At 34.5% G+C, this 13900-nt stretch overlaps 4 protein-coding genes across 12 annotated transcripts in view; 3 read left to right on the top strand and 1 right to left on the bottom strand.

The window, feature by feature from the left end:
* LOC123005962 (teneurin-m) overlaps positions 1-2000 on the top strand; it is a 110250-nt gene extending 108250 nt beyond the window's left edge. For all 5 annotated transcript variants that reach the window (XM_044400067.1, XM_044400069.1, XM_044400068.1 and 2 more), the window contains one exon: positions 47-2000. In XM_044400067.1, coding sequence (XP_044256002.1) covers positions 47-787 — 741 coding nt within the window. In that variant the 3' untranslated portion in view covers positions 788-2000. The remainder of the gene's footprint in view (positions 1-46) is intronic.
* A 76-nt stretch (positions 2001-2076) lies between these two features.
* LOC123005963 lies at positions 2077-2757 on the top strand. The gene is made up of 2 exons (XM_044400070.1): positions 2077-2572; positions 2619-2757. The coding sequence occupies exons 1-2, from the start codon at positions 2198-2200 to the stop codon at positions 2664-2666; spliced, it is 423 nt and encodes a 140-aa protein (XP_044256005.1). The 5' UTR covers positions 2077-2197; the 3' UTR covers positions 2667-2757.
* Positions 2758-3793: 1036 nt separating this feature from the next.
* On the top strand, positions 3794-10019 carry LOC123004991 (stromal interaction molecule homolog). 5 transcript variants are annotated; one of them, XM_044398571.1, is made up of 11 exons: positions 3794-3921; positions 4979-5130; positions 5180-5325; positions 5372-5604; positions 5653-5765; positions 6901-7217; positions 7266-7433; positions 7483-7744; positions 7852-7911; positions 8764-8917; positions 8965-10019. In XM_044398571.1, exons 2-11 carry the CDS (start codon positions 4989-4991, stop codon positions 9329-9331), a joined length of 1962 nt encoding a protein of 653 aa, XP_044254506.1. In that variant the 5' UTR covers positions 3794-3921; positions 4979-4988; the 3' UTR covers positions 9332-10019. The 5 variants fall into 5 exon arrangements, with proteins under 5 accessions (XP_044254506.1, XP_044254507.1, XP_044254510.1 ...); XM_044398572.1 differs by lacking the exon at positions 3794-3921 and adding an exon at positions 4482-4497; XM_044398575.1 differs by lacking the exon at positions 3794-3921 and having other exon boundaries at positions 7483-7681; positions 8782-8917.
* Positions 9840-12146, bottom strand: LOC123004992 (alpha-(1,3)-fucosyltransferase 10). The gene is made up of 6 exons (XM_044398576.1): positions 11348-12146; positions 11141-11299; positions 10879-11092; positions 10649-10832; positions 10429-10606; positions 9840-10381 (listed from the first exon to the last, which is right to left on the bottom strand). The coding sequence occupies exons 1-6, from the start codon at positions 11432-11434 to the stop codon at positions 9977-9979; spliced, it is 1227 nt and encodes a 408-aa protein (XP_044254511.1). The 5' UTR covers positions 11435-12146; the 3' UTR covers positions 9840-9976.
* Between the last annotated feature and the right edge of the window lie 1754 nt (positions 12147-13900).

Genomic DNA, 13900 nt, shown 5'->3' with positions numbered 1-13900 from the left:
GTCCCTCTAATAAATCCTCCACCGATATATTTATTGGACATTTCAGGTCAATGAAAAATTCACGGATCTTGGTTTCGTACCCAAACCATTGCTCAAAATGGAGCCAAAAACACGGAACCTCCTTCCCCGGGTGGCTTACCGTCGCTCCGTCTTCGGAGAGGGCGTTTTGATTTCCCGAGCCGGCACCAGAGCCCTAGTTAGTGTCGTCGAAGGCGTCAACGGCGTTGTTCAAGACGTGGTGACTTCAGTCTTTAACAACTCCTTCTTCCTCAACCTCCACTTCAGCATCCATGACCAGGATGTGTTCTATTTCGTTAAAGACAATGTGCTTAAAATACGTGACGATTTAGAGGAATTGCGTCGTTTGGGCGGGATGTTCAACGTTTCGACGCATGAAATCACCGATCATGGGGCAACCACGATCAAAGAACTCCGACTTCACAATCCTGACGCCGTTGTGATAATCAAGTATGGCGCCGATCCTGAGCAAGAGACGCACAAGATCCTGAGACACGCTCATAAGAGGGCCGTGGAGAGAGCGTGGGAGTTGGAGAAGCAGTTAGTGGCGGCCGGGTTCCAGGGCCGCGGGGACTGGACCGAGGAGGAGAAGGAAGAGTTGATCTCGCATGGGGATGTGGATGGGTATGAGGGAGTGGATATTCATAGTATACACAAGTATCCGCAACTGGCGGATGATCCTGGGAACGTGGCGTTCCAGAGGGATACGAAGCGAAAGAGGAGGAAGAGTGGATCGAGGAGAGGGAGATTGCATCGGCACGAATCGTGATTTAAATAAACTGTGGTGATATTAAGTAATTCAACAGCAGAAATATTTTTATGTGCCATAAGTCAACATCAAATCAAATCCTAGTCGTTCTTAAATAAATGAAAAGAAAGTACATAACTAATTTATAGGAACAAATTACTATTTTTAATAAATTCGTGGCGATAATATTTTGATAATCATAAAAAGTAAAGTGAATAAGCCATGAACTGTCCAAGTTATTACGAAACTGTGTTGTGTACAAGCAATCAAAAGGCCTATTTGATAACGAATGACAAGTTTCCTACAGGGTAGCCGAGTCGCCACTCTTGCGGATATCTATAAAGACTCTTGCACATAGATCTACCTAGTTAAGGCAACACTAAGGACTGTACATATATCAGAAGCTTTTTATATGGAAAAATTATAGTGACTCGCTAAGATATGAGTAACGAAATGATTTTTGTGCTGCAGTTTCTTATGATGATTTTACGTTATTTAATCATCGATCGTAGTAATTGACTGAACTGTATTTAATGATCCATTGAACATAAATCTAGCAGAACATAGTCCATAGATGTACATATTTATATCGTTTTATTAAGTTTTACAATTCTATCCTCGGTGCTTGTCTCCACTCTACCTATATCTAAAATTAGATCTGGGCCGCAATTTAAAACAGGTCCATTAATCATTAGAATAGCGTACTGTCGGTATCCATAAACATATGCATACATAGAATCTGTAACTTACTGCCAATATTATTCACGTTTTCGTTTTTAATTTCTTTGTTGTTCGCCATAGTTACGTATATACTGTAATGATTGTAATAGGTACAGCTGTTGTAATGATAAATGAACTCTCTTTGATTATTTGATTATTGTATCCACATTGTCATAGTTTAGATGTACAACGTTTCTTTTATTTTTCACTTTTTATTTGGGATGAAAAACTGTCGAGAGGTGATTAGTAAAGGGGCATTTCGCTGCCAAAAGTGGATAAGTGATATATTTTCTAATGTGACTAAAAAAGAAAGCAATACTTTGTATCTCATATACGTCTTAATTACTATTAATTACATTATGTGCAATTGTTGTGTGGCTGCAGATGCAGCCGGCACTAGTATGCATTAAAGATATTGACCATAATCGTGACTATTGACTAACATTTTATGTGTGTATATAAATTATTGTGTATATTGTTTTGATATGTAAATATATTTTGTTCTATTCAGTAATCGAATCATTTATTAAATGCAGAATTATTTATGAAACATGACTTTTCTCACTCCCAAACCCACAAACAAATCGAACTTAGTTAATTTATAAAGAGTTGCTATAGAAACTTTGTGTCATGTCATAATTTTGTTATCCCTAATATCGATCACACAACTAAATAAAGTATTATCCTTACTGAAAGTCATCCACGAGTAAAATGTCGAACAAACAAGACGCGCTTTCGAATAGTGGCTCGAATTCAAGCATTTACGATGACGGCATTTCCGACAAAGACTACGAGAACGAAACTTTCGAGGAAGATACCCACGAAGACGATTCATATGAGGAAATGTCTCAAAGCACTTTACAGCGACTAAGGGACTCGCACAAAGCCGGAACATTTCCCAACAAAACGTTCACTTCGTCACAAATTCGTGAAATTGAAAGACAGAATACAATCTTGATGAATAAAATCTTAAAATATAGTCGTCAGACGAGCAAACCCAAAGTAACACTCCCAAATAGATATCACCCTACCAGTGCGGCAATTAATCGAAAGAAAAATCAGAAGAAAATCGATTGGGAAAATCAGGTTCATTTTTATATTAAAATAAACTTATAATGAAATTTTTTTCCAGATTCTTTTGCGAAAAATTCAAACTGTGAAGCCGTCCATCAAGTATTAGAAACATGTAGAATGAGACACAGTTGCCAAATATATTTTTTGTATACAAATGATCTATTATTGGATTTTGATTACAGCATTTACAACCACAATACTTTTATGTTGTTGAGTTCTGGTTAAGCAATATCTCAGTGATCTACTTATATCTATATCTACTAAAAAACACTTTTAATCTCGCGGTTGTTCCTACCAAGATTTATAAATACTTTAAAAATACGATAAAGTAAATTATTTTGATTTTAAATTATCATTTTTAGTGCAACACTATCGCGTGGTTTGCTCTAATATTAGGTTGTTCCAAAATAAATAAAACAATAACAGTGAATAGTAAAAACACAAGGTTTAAAAAAACAACATTTGGAAATGTAACTTCAATTTTCGTTGAAGGTAATAAGTGAGTTGAGTAAATTACATCTATCTTTGAAAAAATAAATGTATTGATATGTTAATTTTGAATATTGTAAAAAACGAAAAGGAAACAGTACAAGAAAATATTAATTTCTAAATTAAGATAACAATCCTACTTCTGCCAAACTCAGGAAGTGCTTTAAATTCATAAAAAATCGCATTGATAATAACTTAATAATAATCTTTGACAATACTTCATGAGTTAGGTACCGAGTTAGGTACCTAAGTACATACTTTCCAAGCACGGAAGGTAATGACAGATTTCCCGACCTCCTAAGAATGGGAATGGGCATTGATATTACTAGTGATTGTGAATAAATAATTTTGTTTGCCTACAGATTCTAGTATTGTTTATAATTGGAAAAGTCAGTAATTATGTGAGAAGTTCTCGAAACCCAAGATTTAAGACCTTGATAATCTTGCAAGGTCATTAATGCTCTTAATGAAAATGATTTTTGTTTAAACGTCGGCGAAAAAGCTTAATACAAGTCTTGAGCGTTAAGCATTTTACAGTGCTCATTTATTAAAGCACTCGGCTGCGCGTCGTGCTTCAAATTCATTTCGCACTGTAATAAAATGTAAGTTACCGCACACGATTGTAAATAACTATTATTTGTACAGTAAGATAAAGTGTTTGTTTACTTCCGGTAAAATCGCTATGGTAATGCTTCGCTGTATTGACGGTTGACAATAAAGTAAGTTACTTTGATTTTAAATTATCATTTTTAGTGCAACACGATTGCGTGGTTTGCTAGCTTGTTCCGAAATAAATAAAACAACAGTGAATAGTAAAAACACAAGGTTTAAAAAAGCAGCACTTGGAAATGTAACTTCAATTTTCTTTGAAGGTAAGTGAGTTGAGTAAATTAAATCTATCTTTGGAAAAATAAATGTAATGATATGTTAATTTAGAATATTGTAAATAACGAAAAGGAAACAGTACAAGAAAATATTAATTTCTAAATTAAGAAAACAATCCTGCTTCCGTTAAACTCAGGAAGTGCTTTAAATTCATAAAAAATCGCATTGATAATAACTCGTAATCTTTGACAATACTTCATTAGTTAGTACCGAGTTTGGTACTTTCCAAGCACGGGAGGTAATGACAAATTTCCCGACCTCCAAAAGAATGGGAATGGGCATTGATATTACTAGTGATTGTGAATAAATAATTTTGTTTGCCTACATATTCTAGTATTGTTTATAATTAGAAAAGTCAGTAATTAGGTATGTGAGAAGTTCTTGAAACTCAAGATTTAAGACCTTGATGATCTTGCAAGGTCATTAATGCTCTTAATGAAAATGTGTGTGTTGCTGTATTTACTTTTTAATTTTAAATTTAATATTTGCTGTTCAAAAAAGGAAAAACGGTGCAGAGTGACTCGGTAATGGCCTTCTAAAGTTCACATAACCGGTAAAAAAACGTTAGTATCAAATGTAAAACTTTACATACAGCAGATAAGCCGTGTAATTGCAATTTCACGGTGATGTGCGTACGTGCAACAAAACAAGAGCCAAAGAAAACAAACCAATAATTAAAATCGTTGAAGGCAGATCTGTTCTAATAAGGCTTAATATCGAGATCAAAATTCGGAGTAAAATAAATTGTTGTTAATTGTGCTAAGGTCAGCGGTCATCGCGTGAAGGCGACTTTATCGAATGTGAGCCGACCTTTTCCGAACGAACATATGGTAACCCCGATTCACACCGCGCAAAACCCGACATAATCGCTAAAAAGTTTGACAGATTTTTCCACCAAACTGACACGACCTTGAAACTTACCACGAAAATCGGCTGTGAAATGTCAAACTAAAGAAAAACACACAAAACAATAATTATTATGCTAAAAACTCGTTGGAACAACCGCGGCCTTAACTCGAAACTAATATATTGTGCAATTTAAAGGTTATATACGATGCGTACCCGGGGATTAGTTTTTTGGTTAATCTTGAGCTTTTATCGGAGTGCTGCCCTCGCCGAAGATGCCGCCACAGAAAAAATGAAATCTCGAGACTTCAAGAGTACTTATTCGGCCAACGACTTACTCCTCAGTGACAGTAAGTACCCCAAAGCCCCAAATTGCACACATTCAGGATGCGCTTCCAGGCTCCATGAACACCTGCAGCATTGACGATTTCGCCTGCCTCACGATGGCAGCCAACGACAGACTAGGGCTTGAAGCGATCAAAACCCTTCATCAGAAATTGGACGACGACGCCAACGGCAACGTAGACCTCACGGAATCCGATGACGTAAGCCCCAAACACTTAAGGTGCCCTTAAAAACGCCACTTTATAGTTTCTCAGAGAGGAATTGCAATACGACTCGGGCTATGAACGACGACAAAAAGCCTTCCATCGCAATGATGACATGCACATCTCTGTCAAAGAATTGTGGGAAGCCTGGTTGAAGTCGGAAGTGCACAACTGGACCGTTGAACAAACCACAGATTGGCTCGTCTCCTCGGTTGATCTACCCCAATATGTTCCTAATTTTATCTCACACAAAGTCACTGGGGCTAACTTACCCAGGTTTACTAACTGTTGTTGAATTTTTTGGGGCTAAATGGTGGTTTTCAGATTGGCTGCCAACAATATTAACTATCTTAACCATCTCGGAATCAAGGATCCTATACATAAGCAAAAAATCGTCCTCAAGGCCATGGACGTGGTTCTTTTTGGCCCCCCAAAGGGTAAGTCGTTTGTGGGGACGCAAATGGAAATGAAAGCAATTAATTTTGTTTTTATTACTTGTAAACAAACAAGTGTTTATTTGATGCGTTGCAAAATCCAGACGTTATTTATTTATTTAAAATGTTAGTCAAATGTAAACTTTGTTCCATTATCTTTTTAAAATCAAATGAAAATTTTTTTGAAATGAAACAAGTTTTTTTTCACGTCATTATCGAGTATTTGATTTAATAAGAAAAGATAATAAGGCGTTTGAAGTGTTAATGGTTTAAAATTAAATTGTTTAAAACACTACTGTGTTTATTATTGAAGGAGCAAAATTCAAATGTTTACTTTTTCACTAATAAACGAAATATTTAAAGATCCATCCATTGATGCATAATTATCAACTTCCGCTCGAACAATGCAAAAAATTGGTTGTATGTTTTTTCAACCAATTTTCATTCTTATTATTCATAGTCAGACTGTTTTTGAATCGTTATGAAATGCCATTTTTTCAGTTTCAGAAAACTAACAGGTTGGCATTCGAGTTTCTACTTTTTAGAAAAGTGATGGTAATTGTTAAGTTTGACACTTAATTCTGAAACAAATTTTATATTAAATAAACTGTTTGAAACAGTAGAATTCCTTGGTCCTAAAGTTTTAATGAAATTAAATAAACTTGCAAATTTCACAAATTATATAAAATGTGACCCCACATTGGAACGACATTGAAAAATTGTCTGCTTTCTGATTGGTGGCTCATTTCAGTTAACGCTAAATCTTCTCTTGTCATTCTCGGTAGTACCGCAATTATTGTTACGTATTGGAGAGTAAATTACGTTATTTATAATTTTTTGCGATTCTAATAATCATTAATCACAATTTGCAGTACATTTTAACGTGTTACGTAATAATAAAAATAAGAAATTTTAACAAATGTGGAACAAAATAAACCTACCCCATTCACGTCACCTATGTCCATTTATTGCGTATTTACCATTTCTAGCGTGGGCCCACCAAAGCGTGACAACAATGGGCCAATTATATAACCATTCCTAGCATTAATAATTTCGATTTTTCCCTGATTCAGACGTGAATATGTGCGCGAAAAAGAATGTCCGAATTGTTAAATGAGCATTTCTTTAATTTTGTTAGACGGCCAACCGCATTGGAAGGACCTTACCTTGATCGTCCTTCTCATCGGTGGTGGAATAGGAGTTTGGTATGCTTTCCATCAAAACAAAAAATTCAAAAACCACCTGAATCGAATGAACCGTGACATGGACAGTTTACAGAATGCGGAAAAAGCACTAGAAAATTTACAGAAAGAACTCGAAGAAGCCAAACAAGCACAAGAAAATGTGATTACCGAAAAACAGAATTTAGAAAAGAAATTACAAGATTCGAAAACGGATCTTGATTCATTGCCATGTTCCGATTTGGAGGTGAACCAACTCAAGGCCGAAATCGAGGTGAGTTCAACAATGACAAATCAAAATTTGCTCTAATTTCCGATGTAGATGCTGAGGACCGAACTGCAAATCGCTGAAGGGGAACTGAAGGACAGGTGCTGGTCGCCGCCTCCGGGACTCCAACAGTGGCTGCAACTCACTCACGAAATTGAAAATAAAGGCTACATGAAGAAGAAAGCATCGGCGGAAAAACAACTGCAGCAAGCGAGAGAGGCTGTAAGAAATTTGCCCGATTTGTGACTCAAATTAATGTTTTTTAAAACAGTGTGAGAAATTGAGGAAGAAGAGGTCGAGTCTTGTTGGAGCTTTCGTCTCAACTCACGGAAAATCAATCGATGAAGTCGATAGAAGCATAGTCGAAGCTAGGACGGCTTTGAATGAGGTTACACAAGAACTGCAAGAGCGTGTACATAGATGGAAGCAGATTGAGATGTTGTGTGGATTCAGCATCATCAACAATAACGGTTTGCAGTTTTTGGAAAACACCCTGTATCGTAATACTAACGGACGGGCGCTGCCAATAAGAGGTAAGGTCTGATGGTAATACGATATTGGGTCGAGATTACTGCTTAAGGATAATACAAAATCGATTAGAAAAAAATAAAAGCTATAGACGTCATTTTGTTTGGTTCAGGTCGCATCAGCAGTCAAGATGATTTGGATGACGATACAGCCTCCCTCTATGGTCACCAAGGTAAGAATATCTCGTTTGATGATGATTCACACGATTCCGATTATTAACAAAAACCCTGTATTTTTCTCAACTAGAGTGGTAGGATTGTTTATTATGTAAATAATGTTTTATTAAACGTGTTAGTTTAGGTTAGTAGCTGTTAACAACCTCGTGATTCTTTTTCTTATAAACTCTTAATACTCTTCCAGTCTCTCTTACTTATTTATTTCTTTTTTTGTAATAATCATGAGGTTGTTACATCTAAAGTGAAGAGTACCTGATCGTGCTTAATGTTTGGTTCGTTAAAAAAATTTCGGCCGTCCGATGGGTAACAAATCTGATTTTCAGCACCGACTCGAAGGAAATTTCTGTCAAAGTTGTCAAGGATCTTTTGCTGGCGCACTTGCATTTTTTTTTTATTCTGCATTACCCATTTCAGCAATTTTGCTAACCTAACCTGACATCGTATGAGTCTGTACTTATTTTTGAACCAGTTTATATATTTTAGCTGTTTTCGCTTGATTGTAATTTATTTTTATGCTAGGGGGCTTGTATTCCTTTGATTATTTACCACTTAGTCTGTAGTTGGTTTCAAATCAAAATATAAAGGCCTGTTGAGTATTTATTCAAATTGATTTTATTATTATTTATTCCGTTTCCTTGAGTTAAATGCACTTATTTATACACCGAGACAGGTAAGCACAGGGTCTTTTATCGCTTAAGTAGGCTTTAGTGTGCTGCTGTAACAAAAACTAATCGCAGATTCCGTTTCACTCTTAAATTCTAATAATCTAAAATTAGATCTCAAGCACAGACGAACCAAATATCAAGTAATTAATAAAATGCATGCTGGGTAACTAATTTCGGTGTAAGATGGCGGTATGTGTACAGGCCACTCAGAGTCGACAGCGCACCATTCATGGAAAGAGGGCGATTCTTCAGGGAGTGAAACCAGCCGACAAGAGGAAGATTCTCATTCTGAGAGCAAACCGACTCCTGGAGTTCACTTTATGGTGGGAGGAGAGATGTGAGTACAACATATAGACGAGGCGCATTTGACATTTTTTCCTACAGCTCAACTTGGCCTGAAGATTCTAGTAGTTACACTAAAATTAGCAAATTGTCTTCCAATCCGCGAAGTATTAGCAACAATAATATCTCTGTAACGAGCAAATCCTCGCAAATGACCCGATCGTTTTCACAAGATACTAACGTAGGGGTCCTGGACTCGATCAAGCCGAAGTCTTCGCAATCCGATACTTCGTTGGACGCGCCTGTGAAACCCAAACCTCTCAGACAAACGACAATAAAAGAGCAGCCGTCGGCGTCAATCGAAGACGACATTTGTTCGACGGATTCCTCACTGATGGACGAAGATATCAAGAAGAAGAAGAAAAAACTGTTCGCATTTGCAAAAAAGAATAAGGGTAAAAATGACTGAGGGCTGAAGTCGGCGTTAAGGATGACTTTTTTTGTTATCCCGAGGAACGTTATACAGGGATAATGTACCTCATTTGGTTCTATTATGTTTCTTTCTTTTTGTAGCATACTAATAGGTAATTTTCAATATGTCATTTTTAGTTTTCCTAGTTTAATGCTTCTTTCTTGACGTATTGAAAATTCAATTTTTCCCAAGGAAAGTTAAATGAAAATGTGCAGATAATGGTCTTCCACTTAACCTGATTTAATTATTTTGTATATTTTGGACAAATCCTAGGAATGTTTTTGTTCCTTAATTTCCAGTTTTATTTATTCCAATGTACTTAGAAAATCGTGACTGAACTGTCCGAAAGCGCCTAAGTGTACTTCAATTATTGTGATGATAATTGTACCCTTGTTTTCGTTCTTTACTAATCATTGGACTTTACAGCAAAGTTAAATTGTGATAAATTAGCAAACGAGAATTTAATTTTCGTGAATTTTATTTAGATTAAAAATAAAGACAGGGGTTATACTCATTTAGTTTATTTTATAATATTCATTTGCAATAATTGAGTATTCGTAACATTGTTTTCACATAGGTTTTTTTCATAGCAGAGTTATGCCACTTAATAAAAATATACAATTTGTATTTGTCATCAATTAATCAACAAACATCTGGTTCTACCATTACATCGTTTTTAACAAAATTTACCAACATTTTTGATTGACAATCTCCATATTGCCAAAAGTATTCCCAACTGTTTCCCAGACTTGGTCTCTGACAATTGTAAACAGAATCTGACACACGTTTTTCACACCCTTTATAAATCTGTTCACAAACAAAACATTCAAACGCTGAAACTAAGTGTTCTTGACCAGTAGCAATTCCAAACGGGCTATTGTCTAAGAAACTTTTAAGAAAACTGTTCTCAACTTCTCCAAACTTGTGTCTTTGGTACATCTCATATAAGAAATCATCGTTATTAATTTTGTTAATGTGACTTGCAAGTTCTGCCGGACTTTGAAAATTTTTTGCTAATATTGCGGAGTTTTTATTAGGCAACCAATCCTATTTATTTTTATAAAATTAAGAAATAAAATATTACGTAAACTCACCTCAACACTGGGAGATCCTAGATATATTGGGACTGAACCTGCTATTAAAGGCCGCCATAATTTTTCAGTGATGTAATCGTCGCAAATTGCGTTTTCGAAAGCTATCACAAACTTATATTTGGCCGTAAAGTGGAGCAGTTTTTCGTTGTAAAGATCCAAGGAGTATATTTCGGAAATTCTAAAAATTAGATGAAGTGTTTTACTTTTTTTAGTGTCTCACTCTTGGGGGAATTCCTTGTTTTTTAGACATTTCCCATATGAATCAACTTTAATATATTTCATAAGTTCTTTTACATAAGCGTCTCTATCTATTGGAGTATCACAGTCGGATTGTATGTACAATACTGGGGCAATACTGTCTAATAATTTATTTTTTTCTTTCACATCCACGAAATACTGAGTGTCTGAAACTTTTATTAAAGGACATTGCAAGTTGTAGCTTTTATTCACCTGTAAGTAAACTTAATTCTTCTAAATATTGCAAAGTCAACGGAAAGTCGCTATTTCGGCTGAAAGTCGCCGTTATATGAAAAACCTCGAAGGTTCTCTCATACAAGAAAAGTGCTATATTTCTCGGCGATTCCTCGTGAAAAAGGGCCCAAATTTTGTCTTTTCGTTTCGGTAAGTCACTGATGTTGAACTTACTTCCATAAAATAAAAAGGCCTTTAAACAGAAATTAATTTAAGGCAATTTGAAACAATAAAATTTTACTTGCAAATTTGTATTGTTTAAATATTTCCTGTCCTTGGTTAATATACAATTATACTTGGGACAGGCGGTAATCTGCTCATTTTCTCCCATGAATGGAGTCCACCACACAATTATTGGATATTGTGACCTTTTATGAACTAAATAATACTCAAAAAAACTCTAAAATGAAAAATCTCAATTTTAGAATTTCTAAATTTTTACAAATACCTGGAAAATATAAAAGGATGTTCCTGATGCTATTATGATAAAAAATACTTTTTTAGTTTTGAGTTTTTGTAAAATATAACCTAACATTGTTGATACTAACAAGCAGGAAAAATACGAGAATAAACATTTCCGCCTTGTTTACACTTTACAGATACAAGACTATCGTTTGGATAAATTGATAAATAACATTTTTTGAGTTGAGTTATCTACTGATTTCGCAACACTTCACAACAATTCACAAAAATTATGCATAATTAAAATGTATCTACACAATTACAATAAAAAAAATTATAAAAACAAATACAAATTAATAACAAAATCAGTGACAAAACTATTTTTTTAATCAAACACAAAAATTGAGCAAAATGTCATCACAGTAACAATGACCCCGAATTTTGATAACATAAAGTGGAAACACATTGTTGGTTGCATGACTTCTAAGATGGGATTTTACAGATATTTTCTAGAATTTTTCTCTTATCTAAATAGAAATACCATTCATCACTTGGTCATTGATTGTATAAAATAGAATAAGCATGTCTATATACTACAGAACTAAAAAAAAACTATGAAACCTCATATACATACTGATTCGGCGATAAATGAAAAAAAGCGGCATCTTCTTCTGCTACACTTTGTAGGAAGTTATTCCCTCTTCTTTATAAAACGGACCTACTGAAATTAAAAAGAAAAACACACTACCAATACAATATGTTATTAAATTAGTTGAAAATTATTATTTTCAGTTTGCTCCATTTTTACCAAAACTCCTTCCGTGGACACTGTGCACTGGTTGCTGGACTTATTTGACACAAAAATTTCAATGCCAAAATTGGAACAATAAAACCTAACTTGTTCCATACCATCTCGGCGCCTATACCTACGTTTACCTTGATGCAAAGTTACGAAATTTTACTTTCATGCACAATAAAAGCTCAAAATGAAGACCGATTAAATTTCACACCTAAACGCCCCATTTAGAAGCAATTTTTTGTACTAGGTAATTGTCTCGAAAACTATTAGTTAGTGTCTAAAATTTAGAGTTCGACATTGAAGTATTTGAGTAGGTAATAAGTTGTTTTTTGTACCAGTCCAAACCTTTTATTTCATATCCGCTATTTGGAGTGAAGGATTTTTATTCTGGAATATTTTTGCAATTACGTGTGTCAATAAAAATGCACCACCTTGAAGGAATGAAGTTACAAAATCGTAAATCTCTAAATAACTAGAATTAATGTTGTTTTTTTTTTTTTGAAAAAGAAATTTTTCAGACTACGGTGTTAGAATTGTCTGTTTTTTCTCCGTAAGTATAAAATGTTGATTCAAAACACTGCCTAGAATTTAAAATTACTACTCTCCAACTTTGAAAGACGGCGAATTTTTGGCATACATAAACCAGATTCTAGGTTTCGTAGGATCTGATGAGGAAGTGGGTGTCTTATTGATTAGCGTCTGTTTCTACTGGCATTAAGAGATAGGTTTTGCTCACTGTTAACGGCTGTCGAAGCCTTCTACTAATACTGTGCAAATCAAATAATACCTACACGTAAAAACTCAATCTTCACATTAAGTTTTGTATACTCCTACATTTAAATGGTAATTTACATCAATTTTAATTTTAAAAGTTTGGTAAGGCAAATATTACAGTGCGAATCTCGAAACTGTACGTAATACTTATAAGAGGCTTACCGGATGTATATCGTATTGTGTCTATTTTATTTCATACTGTTCCAAGAAATTTTGCCAAAAAAAATTGATTTTTTCTTGTTAAAAAATTACAATCCAGCAAGTGTTACCGGCTCTGTTACGGTATTAGCTCAAAATGGATCCGGAAAGCTTGATTTAGGTACCGGAGAGTAGGTATGAATTAAAAAAAAATCGAAAAAGTTTCATTTATTTTCGTTTATATTTTCTAGATTTCTTCTACTTTCCTTGGAATTTACTAGTATACCTCAATAAATATAAGTAAGGGTTGGAGTATTTTAAATTTTTAATATTTTTATTTGCCATAGATTGTGGGTACGAGTAGTTTTAAGGCGCCTCTTCCTGCGATATATTTGACAGTAAACGTCAAAATACAGAGTGGTTATAAATGATTTTCATCTAGCCAGCTTTGGAATTTTTTTGCATGTAACTTTATTTGTGCCGCTCTACTTTTTTGAAAGCTCTAGTTCTGTCGTTAGTGTCACTTATTAATTAATAATAAATTGTTGTTAATTAAATTTTTATTGTTTCAACTAATTTCCAATAATAATTGATAATAATGTATATTTGGAAGAAAACAAGTTTATAATTGAAGTCTATTTTCGAAGTGGACGCTTAGTAAACGGCGATTTTTTAATTTTGAGTTACAAGTAGGTACCCCTATTTTCGTAAAGCGGCATTTTTTATTTTACATGGAAAATTTACAGCTGGCTAGATGAAAATCATTTATAACCACTCTGTATTTTGAAGGAAACGTGCCTCTTCTTACTGCTGCTATTTCTAATCCAATGCACTTTATTTTAGTTAATCCTTTTGTAATTGAAATCAAAGAAACAACGTTCAAAAGGC

The sequence above is a fragment of the Tribolium madens genome, unplaced genomic scaffold, assembly GCF_015345945.1.
Source record: "Tribolium madens isolate multiple individuals breed KSU strain unplaced genomic scaffold, Tmad_KSU_1.1 Scaffold_20;HRSCAF=117;Tcas5.2_LG4, whole genome shotgun sequence".
NCBI classification, from domain to species: Eukaryota; Metazoa; Arthropoda; class Insecta; order Coleoptera; family Tenebrionidae; genus Tribolium; species Tribolium madens.
The sequence above is the reverse complement of the archived record's forward strand: the minus strand, read 5'-3'. Positions and strand labels throughout refer to the sequence as shown.